Source organism: Trichosurus vulpecula, chromosome 9 (assembly GCF_011100635.1).
Source record: "Trichosurus vulpecula isolate mTriVul1 chromosome 9, mTriVul1.pri, whole genome shotgun sequence".
In the NCBI taxonomy this organism is placed as follows: Eukaryota; Metazoa; Chordata; class Mammalia; order Diprotodontia; family Phalangeridae; genus Trichosurus; species Trichosurus vulpecula.
Genome location: NC_050581.1, coordinates 106,207,654 through 106,229,531, shown reverse-complemented (window position 1 = coordinate 106,229,531; position 21,878 = coordinate 106,207,654). Strand labels below are relative to the sequence as shown.

Here is a 21,878-nt window from a genome sequence, read left to right as displayed (position 1 = left end):
ATATAGATGTGTATTGTTATACACAAACATAAAAAGACAGACACATAGAAAGTGACAGAGACTGAAAGGACAGTAACCTATATTCCAAGTTAGTTGCCTAGAACTCTATCCTTGGAGTCAAAGGACATGGGTTCCAATCATGACTCTGACACTTATTCTCTGTATGACTATAGTCAAGACACTTAACCTTTCTAAACCTTAATTTCTCCATTTGTAAATGAGGGGATTAGATTAGTGACCTCAAAGGTGATTTCTAGGTCTAGATTTTGTATCCTAAATGTATCGGTGTGTGTATGTATGTGTGTGTATATATATGTATATATATATATACATATGCATATATATGTGTATATATATATGTATATATATATATATATAGAGAGAGAGAGAGAGAGAGAGAGAGAGAGACAGACAGACAGACAGACAGACAGGCAGGCAGAGACAGAGAGAATGACAGAAACAGAGTCTAAGAGAAAGAGTAAGACAGAGACAGAGAGATGCAGACAGAGACACACATAAGGAATAAGAAACTGCCAAACCACTGAGAGACTAGGTTAGCAATTGTTCAAATTTCAGTCTTCTTTATCTGATAGTCAAAGCCTTAAACAATTTGACATGACTATATCCTTATAAATTCATTGTATACTCTTGCCTTCCATATTCTGTATCCTCCAGCAAATTTGTACTACTCAACATTCTTTTCATAGAGCTTCTGCTTTCACAATTGTGTTCTTGTTCACAGTGCCCCTTATTCCCAGATATCATATCATTTCCTTTTACCTTGCCTTAACCTCTACATTTGAATTACTATTCATTCTTTAAAGACTAATTAAATTATCACTCCCTTTAGAAAGTCTTTTATGATTCTCTAATTAAACCTGAATATACATGTGAGCTCACAAAAAACCTATTTCCATATTAGCCAAATATGGCAAAAGAAAACACAAACAAAATAAAACAATAAATAAAGTAAAAAAAAAAGATGCTTCAATCTACATTCAGGGTTCATAAGTTATCTCTCTAGAGATGGATAGCATGTTTCACCTTGAGTCCTTAGGAATTATCTCGGATCATTGTCTTGATCAGAGTTGCTAAGTCATTCACAGCTGATCATCCTTACAATATAGCTGTTACTCTGTACAATGATCTTTTGGTTCTGCTCACTTTATTTTGCATCAATTCATATAAGTCTTTCTAGGTGTTTTTCTGAAACATTTCTGTTCATCATTTCTTATAGCACAATAGTATCCCATCACAATCATTTACTACAACTTGTTCAGCCATTCCCCAATTGATGGGCATCCCCTCAACTTCCAATTCTTTGCTACAACAATGCTACTATAAATATGTTTGTTTGTTTTGGTACAAACAGGCCCTTTTCTCTTGTCTTTGCTCTCTTTGGGATACAGACTGAGTAGTGGTTTCCAGAGTCAAAGGTTATGCACAGTTTTATAGCCCTTTGGGCACAGTTTTGAATTGTTCTCTTGTCTACAAGTCCACCAGCTGCGCATCAGTGTCCCAATTTTTCTTTCATACGCTGCAGGATTTGTCTTTTTTTTCTTTTCTGTCATGCTAGGCCAAAAAGATAAATGTGACATGGTAACTCAGACTTGTTCTAATTTACATTTCTCGAATCTGTAGTGATTTAGAGCATTATTTCATGTGCTTATTGGAAGCTTTGATTTCTTCTATTTTTCAACTGGTGAATGGTTCCTATTTTTTTTAATAAATTTGACTCAGTTCCCTATATATTTGAGAAATCAAGTCTTCATAAGAGAAACTTGCTATAAAAATACAGTTTCCTTTTAATTTTGGCTGAGTTGGTCTCCTTTATGCACAATCCATCTTTTTTTATGAACATTGTGAGGTAGGTAGGGTAAATATTTTCATCATTGCTTTTTTTTTTTTTTTTCATCATTGCTTTTTAAATGAGAAAATTGGGTCTCAGAGGAGTTAAGTGATTTTCCATGGTCATGTAGCTAACAAATGTTGAAGGATCCAACAATATTCACATCTATAGCTTTTAACCTGGGGTCCTGCACTCTTTTTGCTGTACCACACTACCTCACAGATAAAGAAAAACCTCATGAATCAAACCTTATTGTGAAGTGAAAGACTTACTTTCCTGGTTCAATTTCAGTGGAAGCAAAGTTGTCTTTTGGAGACGATCATTCAATAATTGATGCTTTGCCTTTGCATCACCCAAGCCACTTTCACTGTATTTGAAAGGCACAAATAGTGGATGAATGAGTATGATTCCTGACTTTTTAAAGGGTACATATTGCTTCTGTTGGCCATGTGCCCTTTGCTATAAGTTGTGGTTGTTTGCCAGGTATTTCTAATCAAACTCAGGCTTGAAATATAGACATAATATACAGTAAAGCTGGGGGTTAATCAGAACTCTATGTAATATAATGATTCCGGTCCAATGAGCTGCAGATCCAAGTTCTCAAGGTTGATTTGAAAGCCTGGGCAAGCAGTCATATGAGATGGCAGCAGACCCATGAGGCTTTCTTTCAACACTCTTCATTAAAGTTCAATGGCTTCATTGATTCTCAAAGAGGGGAGTCCACTTGACAGGAAGAGATCCAGTGCTCAACACTCTGAAGCTGAAGCTAAGTTCATTGATGCTTGTCCAGCCAAATTCCTTTTAAAGAAACAAGTCCTCAGAGTGAAGAAAACCTGGCAGGTGTTCATGGGGATGCAGTGCTGGAAATTTGCTGAGTTGAGATCATTTGACCAGCAATTACTTTGAGAATATGAAATGCAAACAGCACAATTAAAAAAAATCAATTTGTTAGACTATTTGTATTCTATCCTGAGTATATCTATTTGCATTAAAAACTATTTCTGTATGCAAATGAGGATTTGTTTTAAAATGTGCTCAACATGACAGAACTTGGAACAAATGCTGTCTCCAGCAGCAACAGGCCCTATAAAAGAAAGGGAAAAATGTCACAAGTAACATAATTCCCAAACTATTGCTGTTCATGATTTCTTGATCCCTACTGTGTTCTATATTTTCAAATCATAGGGAAGAAAATCAACAATGATACTTGAGAAGGAGTTGGAGAAAAGTTCTAATGCAAAGTACATTATCCTATTTTTGTTATGTTAATTTCTATGCAATATATGTATATATATATATATATATATATATATATATTTATTTAAGAATTATTGTCATTGATGTGGTCACTAAGGCACTAGTCTTCATCCACAGGGTAGAGCAATCAATATCAACTGGTATTACCTGATAATTCTATAAGACATGTTTTACAAAACAATTTCAGGGAGGTGAACTATTTGTGTAATAAATATGAGTAATAATTATTGCATGTATATTCATGAAATATTGGAAGAATGAGGCCTCCAATGTATTAGGTGAATTCCTTTAAGGATTATTTCCAGACAGATGTGGACAATAACTACACAAGACAAAAGGTTATGGATGAATTATGATCTGCACAGAGGGAAAGAGTATTCAGATTGATGAAACCATATATTAACTGAAGGATAATTGAATGAAATGAAATTAGTAATGCCAATCATGTGCATGAGTATATTCCACTTATACATACAAATGAACCTAAATACAGAATGGACAAATATTGGGCAGGGGTGTTAGAGATTTCTTCATTTGCAATCATTTTTTTTTCAAATAAGAGGGAAAAACACCCAGAGAGGGAAAACATTCGAAAGTCCATCACCTGAGATGAAAATTCTTATTTTAAAATGGAAAATACAATGAATCAGAAGATTTCTGATAATTGTGGGAAGATTAGTATAAATGAATTTAAAGAACAAACAGAACCCAAGAAAAATATACATAATGACTAGTTGTTTTTAATGTTCGGTCACTTCAGTTGTGTCCAATTCTATGTGAACCCATTTGGGGTTCTCTTGGCAAATGTATTTGAGTAGTCTGCCATTTCCTTCTCCACTGCATTTTACATATGATGAAACTGAGGCAAACAGGATTAAGTGACCTGCCCAGAGTTACACAACTGGAAAATTTAGGAGGCCCAATTTGAACTGAGGTCTTTCTGACAACATTCCCAGTGCTCTATCTACAGCACTGCTTAGCTGCCCCTTATACAATGACTACAACAATAAAAATAAAGAAAATACTACTGGCAAGATATCTCAGATTAGATATAATAGAAACAAAGGTAAAATAACATGGACCAAAATCAGTACAAAAACAATGAACAAATGCAACCGACTAAGCTACTACTGTTGAAACATTCATCCTTTCTGTGAAAAACTTGCAAAATGTATTTTAAAATACATATTAATTTTAGTTATAATGACTCTATTGAACCATTTTTATTTACATTTTTACATAATGTACTTTGTGGAAATTATCATTCAAAATATCACTTTAGGGAAGTTGATTATATTTTATCATTAAGGGGCAACCAGATGGTGAAGTAGATAGGGTGCTGCACCTAGAATCAGGAAGAACTGAATTCAACTCTAACCTTCATATACTTACTAGGTATGTATCTTTGCATAAGAAACTTAAGCTTTGTCTGCTTTAGTTTCCTCATCTGTCAAACTAATAAAAATGCTACTTCCCAGGGGTTTTATGAGGACTCTCTCTCTCTCTCTCTCTCTCTCTCTCTCTCTCTCTCTCTCTCTTGGGTTTGTGCCTCTATAGTTTTTGTGTGTGTATGTACACACACACACACACACACACACACACATATATACATATATATACACACATATATTTTTCTTGTTTTTCTCTCTCTGCACACACACACACATGCAATTAGTGTGTATGTGTTTATGTATACATGTATACACATAGATCTATTGATCTATTTACCTATCTATGGTGTTTGACTATATCTCTCTAGATATAGACACGTGCACCCAAAGATATAATATATTTTATTTTAATATGCATATTTGTTAAAAGTTATTTTTATGTGTGTGTATTTCTCATACTAAACCCTAAACCTACCCCCTCTCTGTCATTAAGTGGATCATGTTTCATCGATCCTTAGGAATCATGGATAGTGCTGGTATTTGGCATATTATACATCTTCAAGTCTTAGTTGTCTTTAAGAACTCTTATTGTATAAATTATTCTCCTGGTTCTACTTATTTTATTGTTTATTGGTTTATAAAAGTATCCAAAATTGCTTACTTTTATAATATTGAGGATAGAGCAAAAATTAGTTTTCAAGGTCTCCTTACTTCTCTCTGCACTAGTTCATATAAGTCTTAAGTCTTAATGTGTCACTCTGAAATCTATCTCTATTTTTTTACTGTAAAATAGTATTCTATCACATTCATATGCCACAACTTATTCAACCATTCCCAGGTGTGTATGTATGTGTGCGCATGTGCACATGTGTGTGTATGTGTGTTTGCTACCATAAAGAACTATTATGAATATTTGTGTGCAGATAAGGACATTTTCCTATTTCCATGATCACTTTTGGGTATAGGCCAAGTAGTGATATAGTTGGGCCAAGGGACCCAGCTGTAGTTTTTTTATTTATAATCATTTTTGTGTATATCTTGAGTATACTTTGCAAAAGGATTGCATCCATTCTCAGGTGTACTGATAGTGAATAAATTTGTCTGTTTTCTCATAGTCTCTCTAACATTTACCATTTTTCTTTTTCTTCATCTTTGCTAATCTGGTGGTTATGACATAGAATCTCTTAGTTCCTTTAGTTTGCATAAACAAAATTGTCCTCAGAGCCCTGCTATTTGAGCTTGCTCCTGAACCTGTCTTTAAAGATATACATGGGCAAGGGCTTCTCATTACCTCTGGAAAGGATGATGGACCTTGTTCTTAGGACACAAACTGTTGGCCACTTTTTTGGCCATAGCTGGTAAAATGGACATTTTCTTGAAATGCATTGGTATTAAAAGTATTTTGTAAGTTTCTGTGACACATTTCATGTGCAGGATGTTGTAGTAGATACTGCCCGGAGAAACCAATGAGAATTTCCCACCACCAAAATACATGTAGCTTTATAGCACTTTCCAAATCTTGGCTCTGGGAAAAATGAATTTGGTTGACTGCAGATTGGACCACAACCATACACAGCAAATCATCTTCCATCTGATTGACCCAAACATTTATACCTGTATTGTGCATGGCACAGTCTGAGTTTGGGGGATTGAAGCTTGGCTTGGTTCCTCCTTTGTATGTCCCTATTTAATTATACAGAAATAGCTTTGGTCTTTCTAAACCTCCACTTTGGTTGATTTCAAGCTTGATTCCCTTCTCTCATTCTCTTTCTCTTGGATTCTTACAACTTCTGAATCTCCTATCTTGTGTCTTCATTCCTCCCTATAGGATGGCCTCAAATAAAGATCTCTTAGCAGGGTCCCTTCCTGTTAAGACTGTATTTGGATTTCAGCATTTAATCCTTGTTCAGGTGTCACAGAGGGGCAGTATTTGGGAAGTAATATATGAAGACATACTCTACTTGGGAATGTCTCATATTAGGATGTTTCATATTATTCTGTTATAATCACTATAATTGATACCTCAGGTTTCTATAGGGCTTTAAAGTAAAGAAAGAACTTGACTTAAAGCAATCTCAGTAGAATCTTGGGAAACATTTGTGACCGATCTTTCTCGTACGTATTTTAGATATTGTGCAGTGATAAATTGTGCATTTATTGAAAAGAAACTTTCATTTTAACTCCATATTTCTATTGTGATTTTGGCTATTACTTTCTCATGTAGGCTACTAAGTTCTTTTAAGCACAATGGTTGTCTGAGTGCTTACTCTTTGCCTATATCCCAAGGGTTTTAGACCTTTGTTGTGTACTCAGCTACTCATTATTCACTCACTATGTCTAATTCAATGCCCATATTGATTTAAGATGCCCTGCTATAGTAGCACAGAGCTCACTTTTAGAAAGCACCTATTTTGAGCCTGTTTTAAATTCAGACAACTCTTCATCCAGTCTCAGAAAACATATAATTCATCTAAGGCACATGACTTAGGGGAATAAAAATCTTTTTTACATATCAATGGGAATGTTAAACTCAACTACAGCAATTTTTCCTTGTTCTGTAAAGGCTTGTTAGTTGATGAAATTACTTTGTCCCAATTATCACTCAGATTATGATACATTTCTTTTCTTTATGTAGAATACATATTGCCCATATTAGGACATGTAGATTTAAAAGTATGAATGTCATGAACAGATACTGTAGACAATAAAATGCATCTAGAATTGAGTTGGGAGAAGGAGTTGAGTTGAATCAAATTTGAAAGAAAAAATAGTATGGTAATGTCAAAAATCTCAATTTAATTCTTGTCACAAAATAAAAAAACTATTAAGTGGTGAGTTTGAGAAGGACTTTAAAATAAAACAGAGTATTTGACTTTTTATCTTTTCAATTTTTAAGGTAATAGGGAGCCATTAAAGTTTATTGAGGTGGAATGTGGGAGTTGACATGGTCAGCCCTGTGCTTTTGAAAATTATTTTGGCAGTTAAGTAAAAGGTAAACTAGAATGAGGAGAGAAGCTATTGTGGACAAATAAAGGGGGCATGCACAAGGGTGGCAGTTATGTGAATTGTGATAAAGGGATATTTAAACAAGTGATATTGTAAAGGTATAAATGAAAATACTTGGCAACAGGTTGATATGTAGAGTCAATGGGAGAGATGAGTCAAGAATGACATTCAAGTTGAGAGTCAGGGTGACTGGCAGGCCATCAAAAGTAATAGACAAGTTAGGAATGTGAGAGAGTTTGGGGGAAAGGTTACAAATTCTGTTTCGGCCATGTTGACCTCGAGATATGTAAAAGACATCTAATTTAGAATGTCTAATATGTAGTTGGTGGTTTTGGATTCAAGGAGAAAAAGTAGAGCTGTATAAATGGAGGTGAGGGTCATGTTCATAAAGATAATTGAATTCATAGCATCTAATAAGAATATAAAGTAAGATAGGATAAAGTGAAAATAGAAGAAGGCATAGGTCAGAGTCTAGGGAAGCACTCATGGTTAGTTGGAATGACCTGGAGAAAGATCAAAAAAGGAGATTAAGAATGAGGGTTCAAACAGGTAAAAGGAGAACTAAGAGAAAACATAGAAAGAGAAAAAAAGAACAGGGAAATGGTATTCTGGAGAAGAGGTTGATGAAGAATATCAAAGGCCTTAGATGAGTCAAGAATGATGAGGATTAAGAGAGACATGATGTGAAAATTAGAGAGTATTGCCATATTTAAAGTGACTAGTTTTAGTTAAATGATTAGATTGGAGAATGCATAAAGTATTTAAGAGTTTATTATGTGCTATGTAGCATGCTAAGGGAAGGAATATAAATACAAGTAAAAAGAAAGAAGAACCATGCCCTCAAGGACCTTACATTTTAATAGAACAAAACATATAAAAGGAAGCTGGAAAGTAGGGGGATGGTACCCACATAGGATTAAAGTACAAGTAGCTGGAGGAGTCAGGAGCAGAGCCATCTTAGCAGTGAGCATAGCTAACCTGAGTACTTTCTCACATGGAGTTTTGAAAAAGGAATTCACCAATGAGAGAGAGAGAGAGAGAGAGAGAGAGAGAGAGAGAGAGAGAGCGAGCACAGGAGCAAAGGTGTCTCCATTATGAGTAGGCCTCTTGGGCAGAGGTGGAAAATTAATTAGTAAAATTTGGCATCTGGAAAGCTATGGTTCTTTAAAAGGGAAATCTTGTTCATCTGTTTGTATACTGAAGGAATGTTATTGATAAGGGTATCTGAACTCCTGGTCTATGATTCAGCCCAATCTTAATACAGAAATAAAGCATATACATTTGTCTCTGCAGAAAGACATGTCTTTGGTCAATGTTTCAGGTACACTGTTCTGAAATTAATGGGACACAATGTCCAAAGAATAATAACATGGAAATCCAGACTGAAGAGGGAGATAAGCCATATATCCTCCCTGGTGCCTAATTTTCCTCATCTGTGACATGCAGAATTTGACCACATGAATGCTCTCTGATGTCTCTTCTACACTTAAATCTATGACTCTAATTCTTGTGCACCAAAATGTAATAGATACTGTGTCATCAAGAACATATTTTACCAGAAAAAGAGGTTGGGCAATCAGGTAGCAAAAATGAGAGATATAAAATGGACAATTGATCTAGTCAGACAGGCATCTGAACAAAAGTTAAAAGAAGCAAAAGAAAATATCCAAAATGGATCTATCTTGGAGTAAGGAAGACCTGAGATTGAATTGTGCTTTAGGTACTCACTATTTGAGTAACTCTGGGGAAGTCATAAAATTCACGTCAACCTGTTTCCTCATCTGCAAAATTGAAACAGTAATAATACTACCTCAGAGGGTTGTTATGAGAATCAAATCTTATAGGTCTATATGTAAATTAAAATAATTGATATTTTAATTTTCACCACAATTGTATAATATAATTTTATAATACATAATGTTATTAATGAGCACTTTTAAAAATACAGTTGGGAATCACAATAGAATGAGAGGGAATGAGCCTCTGTGATATGTATCAGCGGAGAACACATATAGAGTAAAGAAAACACAGAGCTGTGGACATATTGAAAAGTAAGTATACAGCATGCCAGTGATTTCTGGAAGAATGAGTGTGGCTATATTAAAATAGTGTAACTTTAGGAAAAAAGAGATTTGCAATGCACTGTCAAAATTTGATCACTATCAAATGAGATAATGTACCATAATGGTCTGAATATAGGTCAGGTCACATTTTTCAGAAAAATACAGTTTGCATAAAATCTTAGTATATGGTATAAATTGGTGCTATTCTTGCTATTATAATTTTCCATAGTTTATTTTTTCCCCAACATATTTCTTTTGGCAGGCATGGTCTACATTTGAACCAATACAGCATTATAATATTTGAGAAATCCTTTAAAATTATAAAGTGCTGTTCTTTCTTTTCATTCTCTTCTATGCTGTAAAAAAGTCTATTGCTCTCTTTTCTTTCTTTTTTTCTTTCTTCCTCCCTCCTCTAATGCCTCCCTCCCACCTTCCTTCCTTCTTCCTTCCTTCCTTCCTTCTTTCCTTCCTTCCTTCCTATTTTTATTTTCTTTCCCTAACCTCCCTTTCATCCTAACCCTTCACTGTGGAAAATATTTCCTATTTTTGTAATGTCTGCCAATCTAATGGGTAAATGGTGAGATTTCAGTGTTGCTTTAATTTGCATTTCTTTGATTGTTTGTCACTTGGATCATTTTTATCATATTATTATTGACAGCATGACTTTTTTTTTTCTTTTCAGAACTACTGCTTGTATCCTTCATTCATTTAAATATTAAGGAATGGCTGTTTTGCTTATACAGTTAAATTGACTCTTACATATCCCTCATATAATATTCTTTTCAGAAAAATTGCTTCAAATATTTTGCCCTGATAATTTTCCCTTGTAAATTTAATCAGATTAGTTCTGCTTTTTATAAATTTAATAAATTTAATGTAATCAATTTGCCCATTTTCTGTGATTTTTTACTATAACTTGTTTAGTCATGAACTGTTCCTTATATATTGTCAATTGTCAAAACATTTTCTTTTCTCTAGATAATAATAACATTTTTGAATTTAGTATTTGCTAGGCATTGTGCTAAGTGCTTTATAATTATTATATCATTTGATACTCACAATAACCCTAGGAGGTAGGTGTTACTACTATGTCCATTTTACAGATGAAGAAACTCAGGCAATAGAGGTTAAATTACTTGCCCAGGGTAAATATATGAGGTCACATTAGAACTCAGGTCTTCTAACTCCAGTACACTGCTCTATCCACTACCTGGCTGCATGAACGTTGAATTCATTTGGTCATTACATTACAGATATTAGGTATTCCAGATAGCACCAAGAAATGTAATATAAGTAGGTGATCTACCCATCTTTGCAGAGATAGTCCAAGTCAGGGGTGGGAACCTGTGGCCTCAAGGCCACATGTGGCCCTTTAGGTCCTCAGGTGAAGCCCTTTGAAGGAATCTAAACTTCACAGAACACATTCCCTAAATAAAAGAATTTGTTCCATAAACTTGGACTCAGTCAAAAGGCCACACCCAAGAACTTGAAAGGCCATATATAGCCTGGAGGCTGCAGGTTCCCCATCCCCTGTCTAAGCAGTATCTTACTTAAGTTATATGTAATAATAATTCAATATAAGTAGTGAGTAAGCAAGGAACCATTTGCCTATGTGTGTTGTGGATAGTAATTGCCTCTTCTTTTTGCAAGACTTCTGATGGAGCTAAAGAAAGGAAATCTCTCAAACTTTTTACATTACCTAGAAGATCTCTAAGGTCCCTTCCAGCTCTTAAATTTCATAATTCTTGGATTCTAGCTCAGTGTGGGTGTAATACACTGTTCTTTAAATTAATGCATCAAGAAAAGTAATAAAAACAAAAACCTTAATACTTATACACAGGCTCATGCTTCACACTGCTTGTGAGGACTGAATACTATACTGTGTCAGCAATATAGGCCAGCTGGTAGGACACATTATGGGGAGATATTATTAAAATACTTAAAATATGTATTTTTTTCCAAGGGACTCAAACTATACAAGAAGAATAAGGTACAGTCAGCATTCTCTTAGCGGCTTGCCAAGCTCAGCATGTGCTCACTACATCTTAATGGATTCATTTGGAAAAGAGCAGTGCAAAGTTTCAAATGCAGTTTAACACATGTTTGATTTTTACTTTTAGTTTCCCACAAGGAAGCAAAACTAAGAGTTTTATTTTATTTTATTTTGGGGACCTTATTTTTTTTTCTCACAGTTATATCTGATAGTGCTCTCTCCCATGATGTCAATCAATAAGCATTTATTAAACACCTACAATTTACCAGGCTAAGTACAAAGCTGTGTGCTGAGAATAAAAATAAAGTTAATGAAAGCTTACATTCTAACAAGAGAAGCAAAAAGTACATGCATCAGTATTTTTGGAACAAATACAAAGAGAATAAAACCAAAATACTTAAATGGTAGTTGGGGGGATGCTACTATCAATTGGAAGAGATAAAGAAGGTTTCATATTTAAGATAGAGATTAAGCTGTGTCTTAAAGGAGGAGAGGGATTGTCTTAGCTGGACAAAATAAGGAGAGTGTATTCCAAATATGGAGAACAAAGGCAGCCAGGTGGCACAGTGGATAAAACCTAGAATCAGGAAGACCAAAGTTCAAATTTGACCCCGGACATTTTTAGTAGTGTGACTGAGTAAATTACTCACCTCTGTCTTTCTCTTTTCCTCATCTGTAAAACAAAGATAATAATAGTAACTCCTTCTCAAGGTTAGTGAGGATAAAATTAAATAATATTTACAAAGTTATTTGAAGACATTGAAGAACAATATGAGTGCTAGAATCCATTATTTTTTTTACAAGGAATAGATATAGGAGATATATTATTCTAAGGAATAATTCCCAATTTTTATCCCTCCCTCACTCCCTACCCCCACCCCCAGAGGGCAAGCAATCTGATATAGGTTATACATGTGCAGTCATACATATTTCCACAGTAGGCATGTTGTGAAAGAAGAATCAGAACAAAAAGGGAAAATCAAAAAAAATACAAAAAAAGAAGTAAAAATACTATGCTTCAAGGAAGAAACAGAGAAAGCCAGGTTGCCTGCATCTCAGATTGAGGAGAGCAAAGCCTTTTCAATGAGACTAGAAATTGAAGCCATATTACGAAGGGATTTAAAAGCTAAACAGAGGAGTACATATTTTATCCCACAGGCAAGAGGGAGCCAATGGAGTTTATTGAGTAATAGAGAAACATGTTTTGTTTTTCTCTCTGTACATGTTGTATTCTGTAAGAGGAGGCAAACTCCTTGAAGATGGGATATAGTTTGCTTTAGAATTTATATCCCCAACAGCTTAGCACATAATTGGTGTTTAGAAAATGTTCCTTCAATTAAAACAAATGGAATGGATTTGGGGAAGACAGAATCCTTGAATAAAATAGCTGTAAGTAAACATATTTTTATTTAGTCCACTTAAAAAACATCCATGTTCTATTTAGTACAACTTTCTATCTCACTTTGGAATCAATTAACAAATAGTTGTCAGTCTTCTACTAGAATACTTTTGTAGTCAAGGAGCTCAGTGTCTTAAAAGATTTCCTCTTCTATTTCCATAAGGGTCTAATCTTTTCACAATTCTTTCTGATGCTAAGCCAAAATCTTCCAATATTTAACATTTGCCTATTTCTTTGGCTACAATTTCTGAAATGACATAGAAAAACAAAACAAAAATGAAAACAAATTCCTCTTTCATGCAAAAGCTCTTGAGATAGGAGAAGGAAAAGATGATGTTCTTGTTCCATTTTTTGCTCCAGAGCAAAAGCCTCTGATTTTTATACCCATTTCCTGTATGTCACATGCTATTCATCATTCTGATCAGTTTCTTCTGGATGTTCTACAAAACCGAATGCTACATCCTCAGGATTATAGATTTGTAATTAGAAAATGTTCCACTGGTCTGCTGGTTCAACTCTTTGTTTCAGACTAAGATAGAAGCCCAGAAAGTTTAAGTGATATTATAAGCAGTATATTTTTTATATTATAAGAAGTACCAAAGATAGTTTTCAAACCCAGGTCATTTGACCATAAATGAATGTATCCCTTCCTAATGCACTAAAATAGATCTCTTTTTTCACTAAATATCATTTTTCCAATTACACATAAAGATGTTTTTCAACATTCATTTTTGGTAAGATTTGGAGTTCCAAATTTTTCTCCCTCTCTCACTCTCCCCCACCCCACCCCAGATGGTAAGCAATCTGATATAGGTTATACATGTGCAATCATACATATTTTCACTTTAGGCATGTTGTGAAAGAAGAATCAGAACAAAAAGGGAAAATCACAACAAAAAAACCAAAATGAAGCAAAAAATTAAAATAGTATGCTTCAATCAGTCTTCATACTTCATAGTTCATTCTCTAGATACGGATAGCATTTCCCATCACTAGTTTTTTTTTGTTTTTTGTTGTTTGTTTTTTTGATTTGTCTTAAATCATTGTATTGCTGAGAAGAGCTAAGACTACCATAGTTGATCATCATACAGTGGTTGTGTCCAATGATCTCCAGGTTCTGTTAATTTTACTCAGCATCAGTTTATGAAACTCTTTCCAGGTTTTTCTGTAATCTGCCTGCTCTCTATTTCTTACAGTAGAGCAGTATTCCATTACACTCATATAACACAAATTAGTCAGCCATTCCCCAACTGATGGGGATCCCCTCAATTTTCAATTCTTTGCCACCACAAAAGAAGCTGCTATTTTTGGTACAGTATTAAATAATAGAGGTGATAATGGGCATCCTTGCTTCACCCCTGATCTTCTTGGGAAAGCTTCTAGCTTATCACCCTTATCAACCCTATAATGGTTGCTGATGGTTTTAGATAGATGTTACTTACCATTCTAAGGAGAACTCCATTTATTCCTATGCTCTCTAATGTTTTTAATAGCAATGTCCAAAGCTTTTTCTGCATCTATTGAGATAATCATATGATTTCTATTAGTTTTGTTATAGATATGGTCAATTATGCTGACAGATTTCCTAATATTGAAGCAGTTCCGTATTGCTGATATAAATCCCACCTGATCGTAATGTATTATCCTCATGCTAAATTGCTGTAATTTCTTTGCCAATATTTTATTTAAAATTTAGGGGTCAATATGCATTAGGGAAATTGGTCTGTAATTTTCTTTCTCTTTTTTGGCTCTTCTTGGTTTAAGTATCTGCACCGTATTTGTGGCCCTGGAGATTTTTTCATAGGAAGTTCATTGATGGATTGTTTAATTTATTTTTTTTCTAAAATGGGGTTATTTAGGTATTTTATTTCCTCTTCTGTTAATCTGGAAAATTATTTTGTAAATATTCATCCATTTCACTTAGATTGCCATATTTATTGGCATACAGTTGGGCAAGATAGCTCCTAATTATTGTTTTGATTTCCTCTTCTTTGGTGGTGAATTCACCCTTTTCATTTTTTTGATACTGGTAATTTGGTTTTCTTCTTTCTTTTAATTAATCAAGTTAGCCAAAAGTTTATGTATTTTATTGTTTTTTTTCCATAAAACCAGCTTTTAGTTTCATTTATTAGTTCAATACTTTTCTTATTTCAATTTTATTAATTTCTCCTTTGATTTTCAGAATTTCTAATTTGGTATTCAATTGGAAATTTTAAATTTCTTCATTTTCTAGCTTTTTTAGATGCATGCCTAACTCATTGATTTCTTTCTTTATTTAATTCAGTTAAGCATTTAGAGATATAGAATTTCTCCTAAGAACTGATTTGGCTGCATCCCATAAAATTTTGTATATTGTCTTATTATTGTCATTGTCTTTGATGAAATTATTGGTTTTTTCTATGATTGTTGTTTGTCCCACTCATTCTTTAAGATTAGATTACTTAGTTTCAAATTAATTTTTAACCTGCCTTTCCATGGCCCTTTATTACATCTAAATTCTATTTGCATCATAATCAAAAAAGAATGCATTTGATATATCTACCTTTCTGCATTGGATTGTGAAGTTTTTATGCCCTAGTACATGGTCAGTTTTGGTGTAGGTGCCATGTACCACTGAGGAAGAAAAAGTTTATTCCTTTCTATCTTCATTCAGTTTTCTCAAGAGATTTATCATATCTAACTTTCCTAAAATTCTATTCACCTCCTAAACTTTTCCTTGTTTATTTTGTGGTTAAATTTATCTAGCTCTGAGTACAGCACAGTACAGTTTTGTTGCCTGTTTCTTCCTGTAAGTGCCTTAACTTCTCCTCTAAGAATTTGGATGCTAGACTATTTGTGCATATGTTTAGTAATGATATTACTTCCTTAACTATAGTACCTTTTAGCAGGATGTAATTTCCTTCCTTATCTCTTTTAATTAGGTCTATTTTTGCTTTTGCTTTGTCTGAAGTCAGGAATGCTACCTCATTTGTTTGTTTCTTTTGGCAGCAGAAACATAATATATTGTGCTCCATTCTTTTTTTTCTCTAATCTGTGTGTATCTCTATCCTTCAACTGAGTTTTTTGTAAACAACATATTGCAGGATTCTGGTTTTTAATCCACTCTCTTATCTGCTTCCATTTTAGGGAGACTTCATCCTGTTCACATTCACAGTTATGACTACTGTGTATTTCCCTCCATTTTATCTCCCCTACCCCTTTTATACTTTTCTCTCTTTTCACACTGTCTCCTCACTAGTGTTTTGCTTCTGACCAACACATCCCTCATTCTGCTCTCTCTTCTATCAGTGATACCCCACCTTTTCTTTCCCCTTTCCCCTTCTACTTCCCTTTAGGGTAAGATAAATTTCTATACCCAACTAAATCAGTATGTTATTCCCTCTTTTAGCCAAATTCAATGAGAGTAAGGTTCAAACAATGCTCCCACCTCCCTTCTTTCCCTCTACTATAACAGGTCTTTTGTGCCTCTTCATGTGTTGTAATTTATCCTATTCTACCTCCCCCTTTCCTCTTCTCCTGGTATAATCTTTTTTTCCCACCCCTCAATTTTTTTTAAATATCACTTCAAAGTCAACTCATACTCATAACCATACCCATTGTCTATGTATTCTCCTTCTAACTGTCCTAATAGAAATACAGTTTTCAATATTTACAAGTATCATGTACCCATGTAGGAATGCAAATAGTTTAGTCTTATTGAATAACATTTTTTTCTTTCATGTTTACCTTTTTATGCTTCTCTTAAGTCTTATATTTAAAGATCAAATGTTCTGTTCATCTCTGTTTGTGTTTTTGTTTTTTGTTTTGTTTTTGTGTTTTCTCAATCAGGAATGATTTAAAAGTCCCCTACTTCATTGAATGTCCATCTTTTACCCTGAAAGATTATGCTCAATTTTTGCTGGGACTTGATTCTTAGTCGTAATCGAAGCTCCTTTTCCTTCTGGAATATCATATCCCAAGCCTTCCAGTCCTTTAATGTAGAAGCTGCTAAATACTGTGTAATCCTGACTGTGACTTATTGATATTTAAATTGTTTCATTCTGGCTGCTTGAAATAATTTCTCCTGGAATATGGTCTGGAATTTGGTTATAATATTCATTAGAGTTTTTATTTTGGGGATTCTTTCTTGAGGTTATTGGTGGATACTTTCAATGACTTTTACCTTCTGGTTCTTGGACATTAGGGCAGTTTGCCTTGATAATTTCTTGAAAGATGCTGTCCATACTCTTTTTTTTTATCATGGTTTTCAGGCAGTGTAATTATTCTTAAATTAACCCTATTTTCCAGATCATTTGTTTTTCCAATGAGGGTTTTTTTTTTTACATTTTCTACTATTTTTTTTCATTTGTTTGATTTTGTTTGACTGATTCTTGATGTCTCATAGAGTCATTAGTTGCTACCTGCCCAATTTGAATTTTTAAGAAATTATTTTCTTCAGTGAGCTTTTGTACCTTTTTTTCCAATTTGGCCAATTCTACTTTTAAAGGTGTTTTCTTCAGTGGATTTTCTTTCTATTTGGCCAATTCTATTTTTAAATAGTTGTTTTCTTCAATAATTTTTTTTTATATTTCCTTTTCCAAGCAGGTGACTCTTTTTTCATACTTCTCCTGCATAACTCTCATTTATTTTCCCTTTTTTTCTTCTACCTTTCATACTTGATTTTTAAGAACCTTTGTGAGCTCTTCAAAGAGAACATTTTGGCTTTGAGATCAATTTGTATTCCACTTTGAGGATTCACATGTAGACATTTTGACATTGTTGTCTTCTTCTGAGTTTGTATGATCTTCCCTGTCTCCATAATAGCTTCCTATGATCAGGGTTCTTTTTTATTGCTCTTTTTTTAATTGAGAGCTGCTCCTCAGGCACTGGGGACACTGTCCCAAGCTTCTTGTGCTAGGGTTTAGAGGCCTGGTCACTGGCTTTCCACACTGAGGCCTCAGGTATTGGCAATTTACCCACTGTGCTGGAGTAGTCCAGCCTAGTAATGCCTGTTGTGCTAAGGTTTTGTGGCTAGCAGTTTGCCTTCTGTGCTGGGGCTGGAGGCCTCACAGCTGGCCTGCTGTGCCACTAGCCTGCTGAGCCAAGACTGAAGTTCCTCAATTGCTGATCTCTGTTGTGGCTAAAAGACTCCTGTTGGCTTTTCCAGACACCATCTGTACTAGGCTGAGCTCCCTTTTTACTGAAGTGAGGCAGATCTTTCCTGAAGTACTTCTCAGTTATCTTAAATTGGAAAATTGTTTCACTCCATCTTTTTGTGGGTTCTGTCACTCCAGAATCTATTTAGAGTATAGGTTCCCAAAGTGGGCAATATGACTCCTGGGGGGAACTGGAACAATTCAGCAGGAGGGTAGTAGCCTTGAGAACAATTGAGGGGCATTGAATAAAAATAAGGGGGCAGTGGAAGAATAAGGAAAGAAGAGAATTTTGAAATACCGTTGGTATGTGTTTCATCTGTTGTGTTACAGAGTTAAAGTCACAGTGATTACATTATTTTCCAAACAAACACACAAAATTCAAGTTCTAACTGATCCGTGGCCAAGTCTACTGACAGGTCTTAACAAGCCAGTGTTGACAGGCCAGCATGTCATGCATTGTCAGGAAGTGCAACATGCATTGGCAGGGATATGTATGTGTAATAACTTGTTTACAACATGATACTAAAAGTTACATGATGCAATGTTGTTTCATCAAAATTTCAACACAGGGGGAAGAGACCCACAAATTTATAATAAATTAAGATGTGTCATTTTAAAATGTTGCATATATATTTTTTGAAATGACAATTTTTTTTAAATAGAGGGTCAAAGAAAATAGATACCTAGGGGGCGCAGATTATTTTTTTTTTGAAAAGGGGGTGGCAGGTCAAATAAGTTTGGGAACCTCTAGTTTAGAAGCTTGATTTAACATCATTTCCAAGGGTAACTGGGGAGTGCTCAGGCACCTTTCTGGCTTCTTTCCACCATCTTGGCTTCACCTCCAAAATATCTCAATATACTCTAAATATGATCTGACCAGGTCAGAATGTGAGACACTCAAATACTTTATTCTGGACTCATGCTGAGATTGCAGTCCATTAGATCTTGTATCCCCATGCAGTTCTTCGTTTTTTCTTATGAACTGTTCTGAAGTGATTTATATTCTATCTTATACTTTGGAAGCTTTCATTGTATTTTGCTGTTTTGTTTTGTTTTCTGTACCTAATCGCAAGATGTTAATTTGCTTTTTATGAATTTATTTTATTAGGTTTAGCGCATTGTTCTAGGCTGTCAAGATATTTTCTTGGATAAATCCTGGTTCAATATTTCAATGAATTAGTTATACCTTTTAATTTTATGTCATCTGTAAATTTGTTTTGTCCTTTATCTCACTATCCCATTCATTGATTAAATTATTGAGCAAGAGATGGCCAAGTGCAGACCACTGGAGACCTCAATCTTGGTTGCCATAGATTTATGTATTAATACTCTTTGGGTATGATAGTAAGAACACAGGACTTAGAATTGGACAGAACTTTTGAAATCTTCCATTTCAACTGTTCATTTTACTCCTGGGTAAATTATGACCCAGAGGAGTTTCCCTTTGCCCATTATATGTTGAGGCCTCAAATGGTTATGAATCTAATTAAATTTATTTTTGTTACAAAAGTTTATCTTGTTCTTAAGACTACTAAGACAAACAAATGTCATCCTGAAAATTGGATATACTCTTTTGTATTCATTTTGTTCATGAGGCATATCAGGTTGTAGTATGCTCCTATACTGAGATCTATCATTTTCCCCCCTTAATACCCACTTAATGCATTGCTGTATTTCATACAAGAGGTTTTCAATTTCTATCTTGTTTGTTTGTTTGTTTTTGTGAGGTAATTGTGGTTAATGACTTGCCCAGGGTCACACAGCTAGTAAGTTTCAAGTTTCTGAGGCCATATGTAAACTCAGATCCTCTTGACTCCAGGGCCAGTGTTCTAGCCACTGCACCACCTAGCTGCCCCCAATTTCTATCTTGTCACCTACTGATAGTGACCCTTCTATTTTACCTATATCTACAGCATTGCTGTGATCTCATCTACTTCTAGCATTTTATAATTCTGTGATTAAAAGTCTGCCTTTCCTGTCGTTAGCCCCATCTTCCATTTGACCAAATTGCTACCCTACCAAATCTAACCTACACGATCATTTTAATGTGGTTGTTGTTAAAAAGGTAGAGAGGATGTTTATCAATATCTTATATTGAAACCAAATATAGATATGTTATAATAAGCTAGGAGGAAATTTTTAATTGCCAATTTTTATTTGTAACAATGTAGAAGCGGAAATTTGCATATGTAGATGTATTATGCAAACTATTTTTTTTCCCGAGCATCTTTTTCTGAACTATTTTGCTTTTAAAACAAAATGTATTTGGCATAAACTTAGAAAAAAATAGGGAAAATATTTCCTTCAAAAGAGCTCTTATATTGATAGTTACGTGACACTGATTACACAAGTTCTTGTGGGTCAATAGCAGCATCACAGTAGGGATTTTCTGTTACAATCAGTTTGTAAGAGGTCTGATTTGAATATTTTTATTATTTGGTTTTATTCACATCTTCAATTAACAACAAAATGTCACTGTCATATCTGAGTTTATAAAAATACTATGCTGTTTTTCCCTGATCTGTATAGTTATGTTAAAATAACTCATATTTCTGCAAGTGCTTTTCTTGCTTGTGTTAACATGCTTAAAAACGCTACCCCTACCACACTCAGTTTTTCCATTAAATATTTATTTGTATGGTATGTATTCTATAGTTTGTTTTCATTACACTTTACTATTTTCTAAAGTGTTTTCCTCATAATTGCCTTGTGAAATAGGTAATGAATCTCTCAGGATCCAATTTCACATGTGAGGAAACTAAAAGAGAAGTTAAATAATTTTGCTAACATCTTAAGTTGGTATGTGGCAGAGATAGTACCTATATCTAGGCCTTCTGATTCCAAATATACTGTCATTTCTACTTCACTATTCTGCTTTACACACACACACACACATACACACACACACACTTCAAATAAAATGAAAGATGCCTCCTCTTCCTCCTTCTCCTCGTCCTCCTCCTCCTCCTTCTCCTCCTCCACCTCCTCCTCCTTTTTCTTCTCCTCCTCTTCCTCACCATCATCACCATCATCTTCCTCCTCCTCCTCCTCCTCCTGCTCCTGCTCCTGCCGCTGCTGCTTCTCCCCCGCCCCCGTTCCCTTGGATCGGACCATCCTGGTGCCTCTTTTGTGAAGCGGCGGCTGAGGAGACCGCGGGACTCGCCATGGCCGACGAAAAGCTGAAGGAAGGAGTCAAGACTGAAAACAACGACCACATTAATTTGAAGGTGGCAGGGCAAGATGGTTCAGTGGTGCAATTTAAGATTAAGAGGCACACACCACTTAGTAAACTAATGAAAGCCTATTGTGAACGACAGGGTTTGTCAATGAGGCAGATCAGATTCCGATTTGATGGGCAACCAATCAATGAAACAGACACACCTGCACAGTTGGAAATGGAGGATGAAGATACAATTGATGTATTCCAGCAGCAGACAGGAGGCGCTTACTAAAAAGAATCTACAACTCTTCTCCAGAACTGTGCTCCCAAGAAAAACAATACATTCACAATTAGAAACCAAGATTTGGTTCATCCACATCCTGGCTACTGCAGTATAGTTTTCTCTCTTCTTTGATTCCCTTCCCCCGTTCCTTTATTGTACATAAAGTAACTGGTGTATGTGCACAGGCATAATGCGTATTTTTTTTTTAACTAAATGGCCTATGGTATGTTTTGATCAACATCAAATGGAGATGGGGAGGGGAAAAAACAAACTGGTTCTGTGAAAATACCCCTTTTCTCCATTAGTGGCATGCTCATTCAACTTTTATCTTTATATTCCAGT

General features: G+C 34.8%; 1 protein-coding gene across 1 annotated transcript; it reads left to right on the top strand.

The window, feature by feature from the left end:
• The first annotated feature begins 21,208 nt into the window (after positions 1-21,208).
• Positions 21,209-21,630, top strand: LOC118831387 (small ubiquitin-related modifier 2-like). The gene has a single exon (XM_036738708.1). It carries the CDS (start codon positions 21,258-21,260, stop codon positions 21,543-21,545), a length of 288 nt encoding a protein of 95 aa, XP_036594603.1. The 5' UTR covers positions 21,209-21,257; the 3' UTR covers positions 21,546-21,630.
• The last annotated feature ends 248 nt before the right edge of the window (positions 21,631-21,878 follow it).

Coding starts and splice junctions, on each gene's coding strand:
- LOC118831387 (XM_036738708.1), top strand. CDS start 21,258: ATGGCCGACGAAAAGCTGAAGGAAGGAGTCAAGACTGAAAACAACGAC.